General features: G+C 34.6%; 1 protein-coding gene across 2 annotated transcripts; it reads left to right on the top strand.

Annotated features, from left to right (window-relative positions):
• Positions 1 to 6552: 6552 nt before the first annotated feature.
• Positions 6553 to 13108, top strand: asrij (OCIA domain-containing protein asrij). Of its 2 annotated transcripts, none has more exons than XM_068762185.1 (6): positions 6553 to 6712; positions 7195 to 7321; positions 9613 to 9787; positions 10271 to 10416; positions 12087 to 12198; positions 12768 to 13108. In XM_068762185.1, exons 1-6 carry the CDS (start codon positions 6602 to 6604, stop codon positions 12877 to 12879), a joined length of 783 nt encoding a protein of 260 aa, XP_068618286.1. In that variant the 5' UTR covers positions 6553 to 6601; the 3' UTR covers positions 12880 to 13108. The 2 variants fall into 2 exon arrangements, with proteins under 2 accessions (XP_068618286.1, XP_068618294.1); XM_068762193.1 differs by lacking the exons at positions 6553 to 6712; positions 7195 to 7321 and adding exons at positions 8350 to 8518; positions 8599 to 8725.
• Positions 13109 to 13160: the final 52 nt, after the last annotated feature.

Raw genomic sequence — 13160 nt, 5'->3', positions numbered from 1 at the left:
TACATTGGCGATTTATATTTATTTGTAAATTATGTAGAAAGAATGGGTATTGGAATACTAATGTATTCGCTTAAAAATAATAACATTATTGTCATTGAAGTAAGCTTCGCGTCTTGACAAATAAAATAGAATCTTAATAAATTGAAAATGAGGGCGAAAAAAAGGCCGCGTTATTTGTCAATTTTAAAAATAAAAATCATCTCTAGATACCAACCAAGAGAGTAGGTAAGGGAAAGTCCGGATAAAATTGACAGTCAAGGTAAAGCGGACAGGTTATTCTTTCAGTTCTCTTGATGTATAACCACGTCCTTGCTGTGGCTATGACAATTCAAATAATACAATTCACAGCGGCCGTATGTCGTACGTTCGTAATTTTTTGTATTTTTCTTGTGATTTTGACTTAAAATTGCATTATTTTAAACTTGTAACAACACGTGTTTGTATAACGACGTGAGAATGTTTTCACGTTTTAGTCGTTATTCAATAAAGAGTGCATTCAGGCAAAATCTTTATAAATCAGAAAAAAAAATCGATTATAAGATTAATACAATTTGAGACCTTATAACTAGTACAACTGAGATATCTAATGTCTGTACTAAACCAGTAGAACTAAAAATACAACCTAATAAGTAAAGATTTCGAAACAAACATTTTTGAGAATTAATTTGCAGAAATACCGGTTATAGTAACTTCTTAATTAAAATAATCTCCATTAGTTGCAATTCAGTTCTTGCAAGTCTACGCTCGCGTGCAACTAAATCGACTCTCTGATTTTTTTCTAAATTGACTAGGACTGCGTCAGTAAGAATATATATATTAAATTCTGAAAGCTTAATCTTACAGCATCGAAGTAGTGTTGTTTTTTTTTAAATCACTAAATTTTAAATATTTTTGATCAAATGAAAATGCAACAAAAAGAGGGTAAAATTATAAAAGGTGAAAATTAAATAAAAACAAAAACAATAAGGTAAACTATATTTAATTAATATTTCGTAGTTTGCCTCCTCTGGCTTTTACGACGTCTTGAAGGCAGTTTCTCATCGACTTGATTTATGCACCAGGTGCTGAGGAAACACTTTCCACCCGTCTTCCAACGCCATTCAGTTCTACAATATTCGCAGGGGCCGGATTTTCTGCCCAAATCCCGTTTAAGTTTAACCCACAAATGCTCAATGAGATTGAGTTCAGGACTTAGTGACAGCCGGTGCATAGTCCAAATGCCGATTTAAGTCATGACCGACTGATTCTCGCATTGTGATATAGGCAGGGACTTCCAAATGGACTTCCTAATGATGCCGGACGCAATGTTCTGCATGATTAGGAAGTCGTCGATAATGAAGCCTTCATAAGACAAGCCATGGCCCAGGAGAAAATTTTCGATGTTCGGGCGCCACAAGCAACTGTTTTCACAATACAGCACTGAGCAAATCGCTCTCCGGATTGCGTGTAAACCCGAGGTCTTCTGTCACTGCCATGCAGACAAAAAAGTGCAGAACTCATTGATGAACATAAATAAATCCATTGATCAGCACTCCAGTTGAGATGTTCGCGATCAAATTCTAGGTGCGCTTGTCGGTAAGCATTGGTCAGTTTTGGCCTTCGGCTTCTCTTAGCTGTCTTCTCAACATCAACTGACTAATAGTCACTCTTCGAACCTCCTTAAGTTGTTAATGGTCAGCAATGTCCCTTAGTAGGCGATTTAGAAAACTTGTCGAGACAATGAAATAGTCATCTCTTTCTGAAGTTAGCTAACACCAACTCGTATTTGGCTTTTTAATCAAAGAGCCAGACTCCTGAAATCTCCTGTATACTCTCGATATATCAAATTGGCTCAGGTTTAGACAGCGAATGAGAGCCTTCTCAGAGTGGTTGTTTGACGTTTTGAAATCGTAACTTGCGAAAATATAACCAGGTCAATGTCTAACTACAGACTTTACACGGGGGTGCATCACGTAAATAGTGACTTCGGCACTGAGTGAATATTCAATGCTCACGTGGATATTACGATATTTTAAAAACTACGTGTTGTCGTATTTAAACAATTATTGTTATTTTAAAGCATAAAGACTAGGCTTACAGAAAATATACATTTTAAATTTACATTAAAATAGTCCGAGTCAATACAGAAAAAAAATATAGCCTGTACATTTTGTAGATTTGCGTGGATTTAGTTGCACGCGTATGTAGTATTAATTATTTTTCTTTTCTACATATACACCAAAAAAATCGTTTTAGCTTTTAACTAGTCTAAATGTAAAAAATACTGTAGGTTCGGGGGTATATGTGTAAAGCTAATGAAGTCTACATGCGCGTCAGTTAACAATATATTTAATAAAAATGTTGATGAACATATTTTCTGTGACCTTGTAAAAAAAAATAGTACAGTGCGATTATTTAAAAGTGGAGAAAATATTGATCCTAACAAACTACAGACCTACATCTGTGTTAACACCGCTGCGCACAGTTTTCTACTTAACTGACATCAAAATATTTCATAAAACACAGTATAGTTTTATTCGAGGCAAGTCTACAACAGATGCAGTGGTTGCGCTCCTTAAATACATACATAAAATTTGGAGAAGTTGTGGCCTTACCTATTTGTATTATTATTAAACATTCTTCCTCTTTACAATTATTAATTATTCCAAATTTTATTGTGTGCTGATGATACTTCTTCAATTTTTAAAATAGATCGTAACATAGATAACCATGACGAAGTAAATGGTGCAATATCACAAATACTTCTTTGGTTCACTACTAATCATTTTGTAATAAAGGCAAAGAAAACTAAATGCATAGAATTTACAATGACAAATGTGAAGAGACAGAAGTTGTACTCCCAATGTAAGTCCCAATAATGAAACTATTGACTGATTCCACGGTATTTTTAGGAACAACTTTCGACTGGAAACTTCATTGGGGCACCCATCTTTCTTGCCAGAAGACTGAGCTACACTGTTTACGCTATTAGAATAGTTTTAGACAGGTTACGGAAGCTAGTACAGTCAGACTCGTTTAATTTAGTTCTTTTGAATCAGACTCGCTTTTTTTCAGTTTTTTTAGCTTTACTTAGTTTAAATAATTAATTTCTGTACTATATATCCGGTGCTATTTGTTTTAATAAAGGAATATTTTTGACGAATTTTTGGAATCAATTCATTTAACTACATATGATGAAAGTTATATAACGCCAACCCTACTGTAATATAGTTTTTTATGAATTTAATTATTAATAAATATAGTTGAAAGTAACTCGGCAAATTTTTAAATCGGTGTGGATAAAACTTTTATGCACCTAATGAATGAAAATGCCGCTAATAATAGCCTACCTGCAACTTTAAAAGTATAAAAATTTGTCCACGTGTCTGGAAAGATTTCTTGGTTTTAAATTCAATATTTGTTATAACTTACAGGATTCCCACCATGAGCTTTCTGTTAATCAAAATAAATCGTAACGTTTTATAAATTACGAAATAGTCTAATACACATAAAAGGAAATAGCTCAAACCCAAAATAAAAAAATAATGGTAAATAAATAATATTTAATTACGTTTACGTTGTTGCAAATACATTAAAAGCACAAAAACCGAGGTTAGGGTGGATGGTCCGTCACCATTCACCATTATCATCGATATAAATGAAAAATTAAAGTAACGAAAAAAAGTGGTGTGCTAATTAAATTCAACTTCGCGTAATCAAGTTGAGATACATCGATGTAATCACAAATCACTTCGTCCCACTTATCAGTAAGATCGTGGATATTCCGAGCTCCTGCAACGAGCTTTCGCCTCATGATCATTTTGGCCCGAGCCAACCGCTCCGGCGTGTCGCTCATGCCGTTTCCCAAACTGCCCATTAATTGCAAGTTCGCACCTTTCTTTTGTGGCTCTACCATCACCATTGTATTCATACGCTGTGAAACCTGCATAAGCACAGGCGGTTTCAAGGTTACGCTTTTATTCATTAGACTTTCCTTTAATTGCGCTTTCTTTAGAATAGATATCCTAGACTTTTCTGCTAGAGACAATTCGCTTTTAACATTTTCCTTATTCAATGTCATGCTTCTTGATTTCGTGGTAGGTTTAATCAGTCTCTCTGTTTTGGTAGTAGGAGACGTCGGTGAAGATGTCGCCTTTATAGTTGTAGTTTTGCTTTGTGTTTTCTTTTTGCTTTTGGTTTTGGTTGTCATTCTAATTGTGGTCGTTCTAGCGGGGATACCGGCTTCATCACTCTTGGGCGTACCGTATCGGTCGAGCACATAGGAGCGGCGGTAGGTCCAAACTCGAACACGACGTGAAGTCGTCGTTCCCGTCGCCCTCGCTGAGCACACACAAGCCAATTGTTAACCATTTGGCCCATCACTACTTATCAATTATAGTTTATTCAGTGTTTTTGTTAATTGTAACACTTGTAACAAATAGTGAACGGTATTCAAGTAAATAATATACCACAGATTATACGTATCTCTTTTAAAATAACACTTCACAGTTTTTCATATTGATTAATTTGGTTGATTCGATATGAACAGTTTTTTTTTGCTTAAAAGTTTTTACATCTATGGCGTGAAGTTTGTTATTATAACTAGACTTATCATTGAAAACAACATTGCCCTAATTTTTTTTAACAATACTGTTTCGGATGTAAACTGGACCTAACATCGGACAAGATATACTATCGTGATTAATTACCATAAAACATTAGTTGAACGAATTAAAAAGGTTATCTTCTCTAAGCAAATAAATCGCTTATTAATCAAGGTAAAGATAAGTTACATGTTTAAAGGTTGCCGCTTTATACCGCGACTTGAAGTTCGATTCCCATTTAATCATCATTATGTCAGCCGATAGACGCCCTCTTCAAAAGATAGGCCAAAATCTAAGACTGCAACGATCTACCACTCTTGCGTTACCCACTTCTAACGTCTTGCCACGACCTGGGCTAAGTCGTCGGTCTAGCTAATGGAGGGCCTACCGGCTCGATTCCCGAAATCTCCGCTAAAAAGCATACTTTATAAAGTGTGAATAAGTAATCTAGCCCTTAAACGGAAATATCTACTTGTATACTACAACTATTCCTAGTACACTATCTATAGAAAACTTGTGTCCAATGGTAACATTTTATATGTACGGCATATATTTTATATGAACGGCAAAGTTTTGTTTCCTTACCTTTTGTTCGACGGTAAAGAACAGTAATTTTCTTCTTAATATTGTTCACACGTTTCATGTCGTAATAATCCTGATATTCGTCTTCAGTCTTTTGGTCTAACTTTTTCGCCTCTAACCGAGCAATGATGTCGTCATCACCTCGTTGAGGCAGTGGACGTTTAACTATGACGCTGTCTTCATTTGATTCAAGCTGTTGAGTTTCACCAGATCGCTCTCCCGGGACGGATTCCTCTGACATTGAGTACTCTGCATCCTTAACATCTTCCTGGTCATTTTTACCTTCATCATCGTCGTCGTCATCTAACTCTTCGGTTTCAACTTCAGGAATTGTAACTGATCGATCTCGCGGCTTTCGTCTTACAACCTTCTCACTAGTGGCTCTAACGTAGACTTTATCATTATCTAAATGATCGTGATATCGATCTTCTTCCATAAAGTCATTTTCTTTATCGATAAAGTCATTACTTTTTATTCGGCCGCTTCTTAGGTTGTTCTTGTTATTGTCAGGGTTCCTTTTCGAGTTTCTAGATCTTGCACGAGGACGAAACGTTTGCTTAAATTTGGAGATAACTTTATTTGTGTTATATTGATTAGATTGTTGCAAAAGTGGGTTTACGTCAAGTCGTTGGACTCGTGGCAACTTCTTCGTTGTTTTTCGCAAGTCTTCATTATTTTTTACATTCACCATTCTGAAATTCAAATCTTCCTCGTATTTATAATCAGGAGAGGCGGGTACGTTAGGGGAGCGGTCATGATAATCACCATCAGATGGCGCTAGTTCTCGTACTGACTCCGGGTACTCGTCAGCGCCGTACTGAGGCATCTTGGCAGCGGCGTAATCTCCGTACTGCGTGCCACTTGCTATGCCTGCTACCGCCGCACCTATGAGCACAGGCAAAAGAACAAGCACCATTGAAAACCCCCTCCCACCCCTCTTTTTCCTTATACTATTCCTACTACGTTTTCCTGCTTTTTGTTTCGCCGACGTTATGATAATACAATGTTAAAACAAATTAATATTGATAAAAATAAAATTTTCGACATGATTCTTCGACTTTGACTGCGAATTTGACATTACAATCTGACATTTAGATGCGACAATTTAGAACAAATACAAAACATGCCAGTGTAAATTTGAATTATTAATTACTAAGAGACACCTGTAAATCTAATATCGTCAAATGGTATAAGACTACTCTAAACACAATAATAACTTGTGTAAAAAAGTTGGAAAACTTAGAATATTTTGCCATAAATTTTAATAAATCACTGGCTTAAAAATGAAAGGGAGTTTAAAAAAAAATATTTACTACAAGGTCAGAAATGTGTTTCAAAATTGACATGCAATATTTTACAATGATCTAACAACCCACAATGTAACCAAAACTGACTATTTATTTACCACGAAAATGAAATAAGCAAAGGATTGCGTTATGAGCGGGACTACAAAAAACAACGAAGAGGAAGAAGTGGAGTGCAAATGTTACGCGAAGACACATACTAGAGAGCTTTGTCCACCGATACGGAATGTGACACATCCTCTGGTAAAGGCGTTATAGTTTTTCTTTACCTAATTTCTTTTCAATGCATAAACCATTGTTTCATGTTGCGTAATTTTCAAGTCTTTACTTGACGATTACTATTTTACTATTGGTTAATTCAATGACCGTATTTTCATTCAAATGACTGCCTTGTATCTCTAAGCATTATGCAATGATATGAGGTCGATAATATACGCTATTAAAAAAAATGGTTTTCGTATATTTTAGAGAACACTTTTTGAAAGTAGCAGAAATAGGTTTTAAAACGTCAAATAGTAAAAATTGTATCTTTTACTTATAAAGATTATATAATAAAAATAGTAATTGTTTGATCTTTTTACATCAAAGTGCAAAGTTTATTTCCGTTGGCTTGTGTATGATTCAAAGCTTGATTACGAAATAAAGAGAGACTCAAAGAAAGAAATAAAGAGCTCATAGCTAACTGCAAGCATAATATTAAATTCGATCCGCAACTTACTTTGCAGCGGTATTATGAGTTTTCAAAAGAGGAAATAAAGGCTTTGGAAGAATGCGACAAGGAGAGCTTTTACCAGCGATGCCTACCCTTTAGTACTGTGCTAGCCACCATGACCTACGCAGCTATACGCAACGGTGAGAATATTTTTCACATTACCTAAATGTATGAGTGGAACATCATGGAAGTAAGAATGTTTGCAGTATCTAGTTCCGTTAATTTAATCACCTGTTCTTACTTCTATGAATGTTTTGTCATTCTAGGCTACCTGAGAAAGAGTTATCACTTCGGCTCGGCGCCTAAGGTATTGGTAGCTATTCTGTTTGGTCACGTGTTGGGCAGACTTTCATATCAGAAGAGTTGTGATGCCAAACTTCGTTCTTTATCTGGCGACAGCTACCTGGGTAATGTAATGCGAAAGTATCATTCCAATTCAAATGTATCAACACAACCAGCAAAGCCTTGACTAACATATTTGGGTGCAAAGTGTATGTGGTTTTAATGATATTTTTTAAATTTTAGAGTGCGATTAACATAATAGACTTGTAACTTAATGTACTACAGCTATCGTTTTAGTAAATTTTAGCAAAAGTTACCATAGTTTTCAATTAATAAATGGAGGGATCATCCTGTTACATTACTTTGTATTTTTATACACATAAATTGTCTACTCCTCTCTTTTTGTGGCTTCTTTTGCATTTCATATTCGATTTCAATTTTTTTATTAAAATTTGTAAGTAATGTTTATTTTGTGATAAATAAAACCAAAGCAAAGCACAAAGCAATTTCTAAATTTTTTCATCTAATGAAACCTTTTTTTATATATATTTTTTAAACTGAGAGGTATTAGGCACATATAACAAAAAATATTTTTCGAGCATAATTGCGATTCAACTGACATTTAAAACGTAATTATTATACAATTATGTATTATTATGAATAATTTTCCTTTTAATTGATTTGACACGTGAAATAATAAACTTAGTTATTTAATTTAAAAAGTTTTCTAGTTTATAAAAGTGTTGTCACTTGAAAACATAAATTATAATTTTGTTGAAATTAATTTGAAAAATATATCGTCGATGTTTATATTATTGGTGCTATCGCAATACTTTCCGTTGTTTTATATCTATGTTAAGTGTCAATGTCAGTTGTCAAACGCTCATTTTTCGATCTTCTATCGGTTGTGATTCGTAGACTTATAGAGGTATGATAAAATAAAAATTTCGGTGTTGAAATTAGCCTTCTATTTAGAGATGAATGACGCGAATTTATTTGGACATGAAAGTAATATTGAGCAGTCTGGACATCCTCCAGGCGTGCCGGCGCAACCGGTAAGTTTAAATTGGCCATAAAACCAAAAAATTTATTTTTACAATGGAACAATATTAACGGAGCATGATTTCTTGGGTAGGGGCCGTATAAATTTTCGCCGGATGAGCTGAGGGTGCTAGCTGAATGCAACAGTGAGAGTTTCTTGCAAAGATCCTTGCCATTTGGTACTTTTTTAGGCCTCGGTACATATGCGGCTGTAAATTCAGGTCAGTGAAATAATGTCTCGATGTTGCTCTTTACTTTTGTTAAGTCTTTCAATTTCGAAGGGCAGATTTATTTTATATTAGGTAACACTATCTGGCATCATGGTTGTTAAATAACCTCCACAGAAAAAATATTGAAATGATAATGAAACTAAACCCAAATTCTTACCTTGACCTTTACAAACATGCAGAAACGTTCCAAAATTTCTAAGATAAATGTTAGACAGGAAAAAAGGTATGATTGTCAAGGTTTGTTTGACTTTTTGTATAATTGGTTGTTGAAAGTATGAATGAATGTTGCATGTTTGAATGTAGAGAGATGGAGGAAGATAGGTACCTAACAATTTGTTTAAATTTGCCCTTGAATATGAATATTTTCAGATTTCTTAGAAAACATTACTTCTGAATCCTTATCCAATATGCTGTATTACAGGTGTAGGTACTACTAATGTAACTATCAGTATTTAGAGCAGTGACTTGTTATATAACACTGCTATGGAATTTATGACAAAATAGCCAATTTAGTGGTAGTTTCTTAAATAGTATTTATTATTGTAAAGTATGTAGGCTCACCTTACAGCTGTTGGTTCAGATTCAGCTGAAAGAAAAAGCAAGAATTGGCCTATGTTCTCAGTTTGGAATTCTAAGGTCACAAGTGTAAAATGGTATTTGTAACTTAACTAAGAATCATAAATATAATTCAGATAGCTTTCAATATTATTACTTATTTGTACCAAACATCAATATTATTGCTCTTATATTGAACTTTAAAAGAACTTTGTGTGATCTTAGGGATTGTAAAGAAGCAAAGCTCTATCTTATAAGAAAGGATAATGTAGAGTTGATGGCATTTAATGTTTTAATTACTACATTATATTGATATGATGCAGGTCATTTGAAACCGAATCCACGCTTTGGCGCTTTTCCTAAGATAACTCTGGCAGTAGTGATGGGTTACTTCATTGGCAAGCTATCTTACCAACAAGCATGTGCAGAAAAGCTTATGGCTTTACCTGGTAGCTACATTGGACAAATACTACGGGATCGCAGGGATGGTAAAATCGGGTAATTATTTTACTGTACTACTTTTTTATTGTATTTTTAAATGTCATGTCAGCTTTTAAAAAAAATAATTTCTTGGTTTTTAGAAATAATAGTTGTAGAATGTCTATAGGTGGACAACAGTCTTCCTATAAGATTTTCAATTATATTGATTAGAACTGGCTGGCAATGTCTTTCCGACAACCTTAATAACATGGTAGTTTGTTAACTTCATAGATAGATGTTGTATGCTGAGCCTACTCCCAATGTCTCCATTCTAAAAAGACTTAGTGGCCATCTGTTCTGAGCGCTTTGAGGCTTTCTCACTACCACTTCAACTTATCATCCCCAGGGTTACTTTCATGTGTTTGTTTCTTATTCATGATTTGATAATATAGAGAAATTACAATCAATAAAACAGTCATTGATTGTTTTATTTACATATATTACAGGAATATATTAATACTTTTTAGGTTTTTGTTTGAGGACCAAAGTTTTTTTTTTCAGAACAACTCCTCCACCGAGGCAAACAAAAACAATGTTTGGTGCTACTGCAGGTGACATATACTCAGATGCTGGGCCAGGTAGTTCCCTTGACCTGGATACTGATCGCCCGCTGTTCAATGATGACACCTACCGGCCAGACACAGAAGGTATTTAAAAAAATCCTTCATAATTAGAAAAAATAAAGGACATGTCAAATTTCTGAATAATGCTGTGCATCAGTTCTTCTGTATCTTTTACAGCTGATTGATGCCCAGTGCAAAACTTAGGCCTACCCAAAACTTGTCATGATGACCAGTCCTGCGCTGTCCGCATCCAGTGATTTCCCTGGATTTTAACTATGCTGTTGATCCATCTAGTGGGGGGCCTATTCACGCCGCGTCTATCGGCTCATTGTCGACACTAGAGATCCTTTTGGCCTGAATGGCCATTAGTTGCACTAGGGGTGTGCCCCATCCACTGCTACTTCAGAAGGGGCGTTTTTAAGCTACATCTGTGATTCTTGTGCAGATCTCTGTATTTCTGATTCAATTGGGAAGTTGTGCAAGTGAACTCTATCTCAAAGTAGGACTTAGCTGGATGGTTTGTCCGTGGTATTTAGTCATTTACAACTTTGAGTAAGCACCTCCTACAACTACTTCATTAGGAATGACATGGATATTAGACATCACTTCTATCTTATTCATGTTTATTTTAAGTCTACTTAGTGTCTATTATCAGTTCATACCTCATTTGATGGGTATTGTGTTCTTAGAATTTAGTTTGAAGATTACAATGCACAAGTTACTCAAGTTTTTTAGGTACTAAAATATTATTTAGAATAGTTTTTGAGGCAAATTCCAGCAGCTTTTACTTAATAAAATAATGCATTTAAACACATTTTGCCCTTATATTACATAATAATTAAAAGTAAGACTTATTATTATATAATTAAAAACAGTAAAAAACTACCTACTAAATATATTAATTGAAATTTTAATATTTTATATGCTGACAAAGACATTATCAATGTTAAAATATATTCCTATTTGATATGTTTATAAATATATTTCCTGGCATGATTTATAATAAGGATTTAAATCTGTTATTGACTTGAGTAATACCACTTGTTCAGATGATAAATAATGCTCCAGACTTGAGACAAACAGGCGGTACTCCGAGAATTTCAGACTCGGAGAAATTATATATTTTATTAGACTGAAATAACTGTGGTGTTATCTTTTATGAGGTCATTTACACTGCAGTTATTATTAGCACACAAATATTCTTTGATATACTATTACTACTAAATACTTACATTTAAATACATGTTACAAAATAGGAAGAAATTGGCCCTCTCTTTTGTTGTTTATGTTCTTGTGTGTGGTTGTGTAATATTTGTGTAATTCTTATTTTGAAGTGTCATTTTATTAAAACTTACAAAATGTGCTTAGTTAAATTGATGATATACCAGGAGCTGATTTATGTGCTCTTTTGCTTTGGAGAGTGAGTCTCCGGATATTTCTATTTGTATGTCTAATGTAGAAGACATGTGAACAGCAATTCCAGCGGAAACTAAGAATTAACTAAACCTTTATCCAATGTCCCCCATGCTGTCAACTTGTTTTTATCAGAAAAGATGTTGAATGTTTGTACTATCCTTAACAAAGCATACTTACCATTAACTATTTGTCTCACAAATGTACAATATCTGTTGTTTAGTCTATGCATTGATTTCCAGCTTCACATGCTATGTTTATTAGTAATTAAATAACTAAAAACTTAATAAATCAGTTTTTAGTTATTTAATTACTGTATTTATTGGTTTATTTATTTGTAGGAGCCACCGTAAAGCCTCCGGATGATGCACCAAAGCGTCCCTCCCTCTCTTACGATGACCTGCGCCGAAAAAATCGTGGCGAATTTGCAGACTCTCGTCAGGATCCGTACAGGTTGGTTCATCATCATCATGTAAGTCGATCGATGCCCACTGCTACGCCCAGGCCTCGCGCTGCCAGCATCAAGCGACTTCCCGGCATTGATTGTCATCAGTTCACCTTATGGTGGCTGTCACATACTGTGTCTAATTAATTAATTCAGAATAATTTGTTTATTAAAAAAATTAAAAAATATTAGTTTTAAATCCAATTTATTATCAATACATAAGTTTTATAATTGTGCATTTAATATCATTAGAGAACTCGCTGGTCGAGACTGTGAGTGTAACTTATTTGACCTGCTATACAAACACGGAACACCAATATTTTTTAGCAAAAATAGCCTAATGGTTAATGACTAGGACAAGATCTTGAGTCACCCGAGCGAATTCAAACAGGCGTGATGTGATTCATGTCACTGCCCATAAGCGGTGGAAATATGTTGACAACCACAAAAATATCATAAAACCAAAAAAAAATTAATTTCAAAATATTCCCATAATCCATAATAGCTAAATAAAACACTGACCAAAACTCTCTGAGAGTAAGTTTGAGTCCAATGTTAATATAAATTTTTTTGGCAGATTGGATCCGAACGTAGTCCCCTCCGTAACCAGACCCATACCGCCACAAGCTTCACCGGCTCCGGCATCTGTGCCTCCCTCTACCAACAAATACGGCGACGTTATGGAATAACACACGAGCAGTAGCGAAATCGTGAAACCGTGGGATATTAAGTGTGCTGCTGTAAAAAACACAAGTCTCAACGTCGTCAACTAACATCGGTTTATTGGAAGTGAATAAATATTAAGATAAGCGAATACCTGAAACAGCGAAGAAAGATATTGTCCTTATTACACAAAGCTGAACACAACTATTGTTACACGGTTCCCAGGAATTAAAATAGATGTTTTACTGGTTTCTTAGTAAAGGAAATAATAAATGTCTTTTTTTTAATCCTCTTTAATCTCGCATTT

The sequence above is a fragment of the Battus philenor genome, unplaced genomic scaffold (assembly GCF_028537555.1).
Source record: "Battus philenor isolate CCGP_79_NKW_IND1 unplaced genomic scaffold, ilBatPhil1.0.hap1 SCAF_1, whole genome shotgun sequence".
In the NCBI taxonomy this organism is placed as follows: Eukaryota; Metazoa; Arthropoda; class Insecta; order Lepidoptera; family Papilionidae; genus Battus; species Battus philenor.
The sequence above is the reverse complement of the archived record's forward strand: the minus strand, read 5'-3'. Positions and strand labels throughout refer to the sequence as shown.

What these genes read in the sequence shown, in the direction of transcription:
- asrij (XM_068762185.1), top strand. Translation starts at nt 6,602, where the DNA reads ATGAGCGGGACTACAAAAAACAACGAAGAGGAAGAAGTGGAGTGCAAA. An exon ending in GGAATGTGACACATCCTCTG is followed by an intron (nt 6,713 to 7,194) that starts GTAAAGGCGTTA and finishes CTTACTTTGCAG; the next exon opens with CGGTATTATGAGTTTTCAAA. An exon ending in CTACGCAGCTATACGCAACG is followed by an intron (nt 7,322 to 9,612) that starts GTGAGAATATTT and finishes GATATGATGCAG; the next exon opens with GTCATTTGAAACCGAATCCA.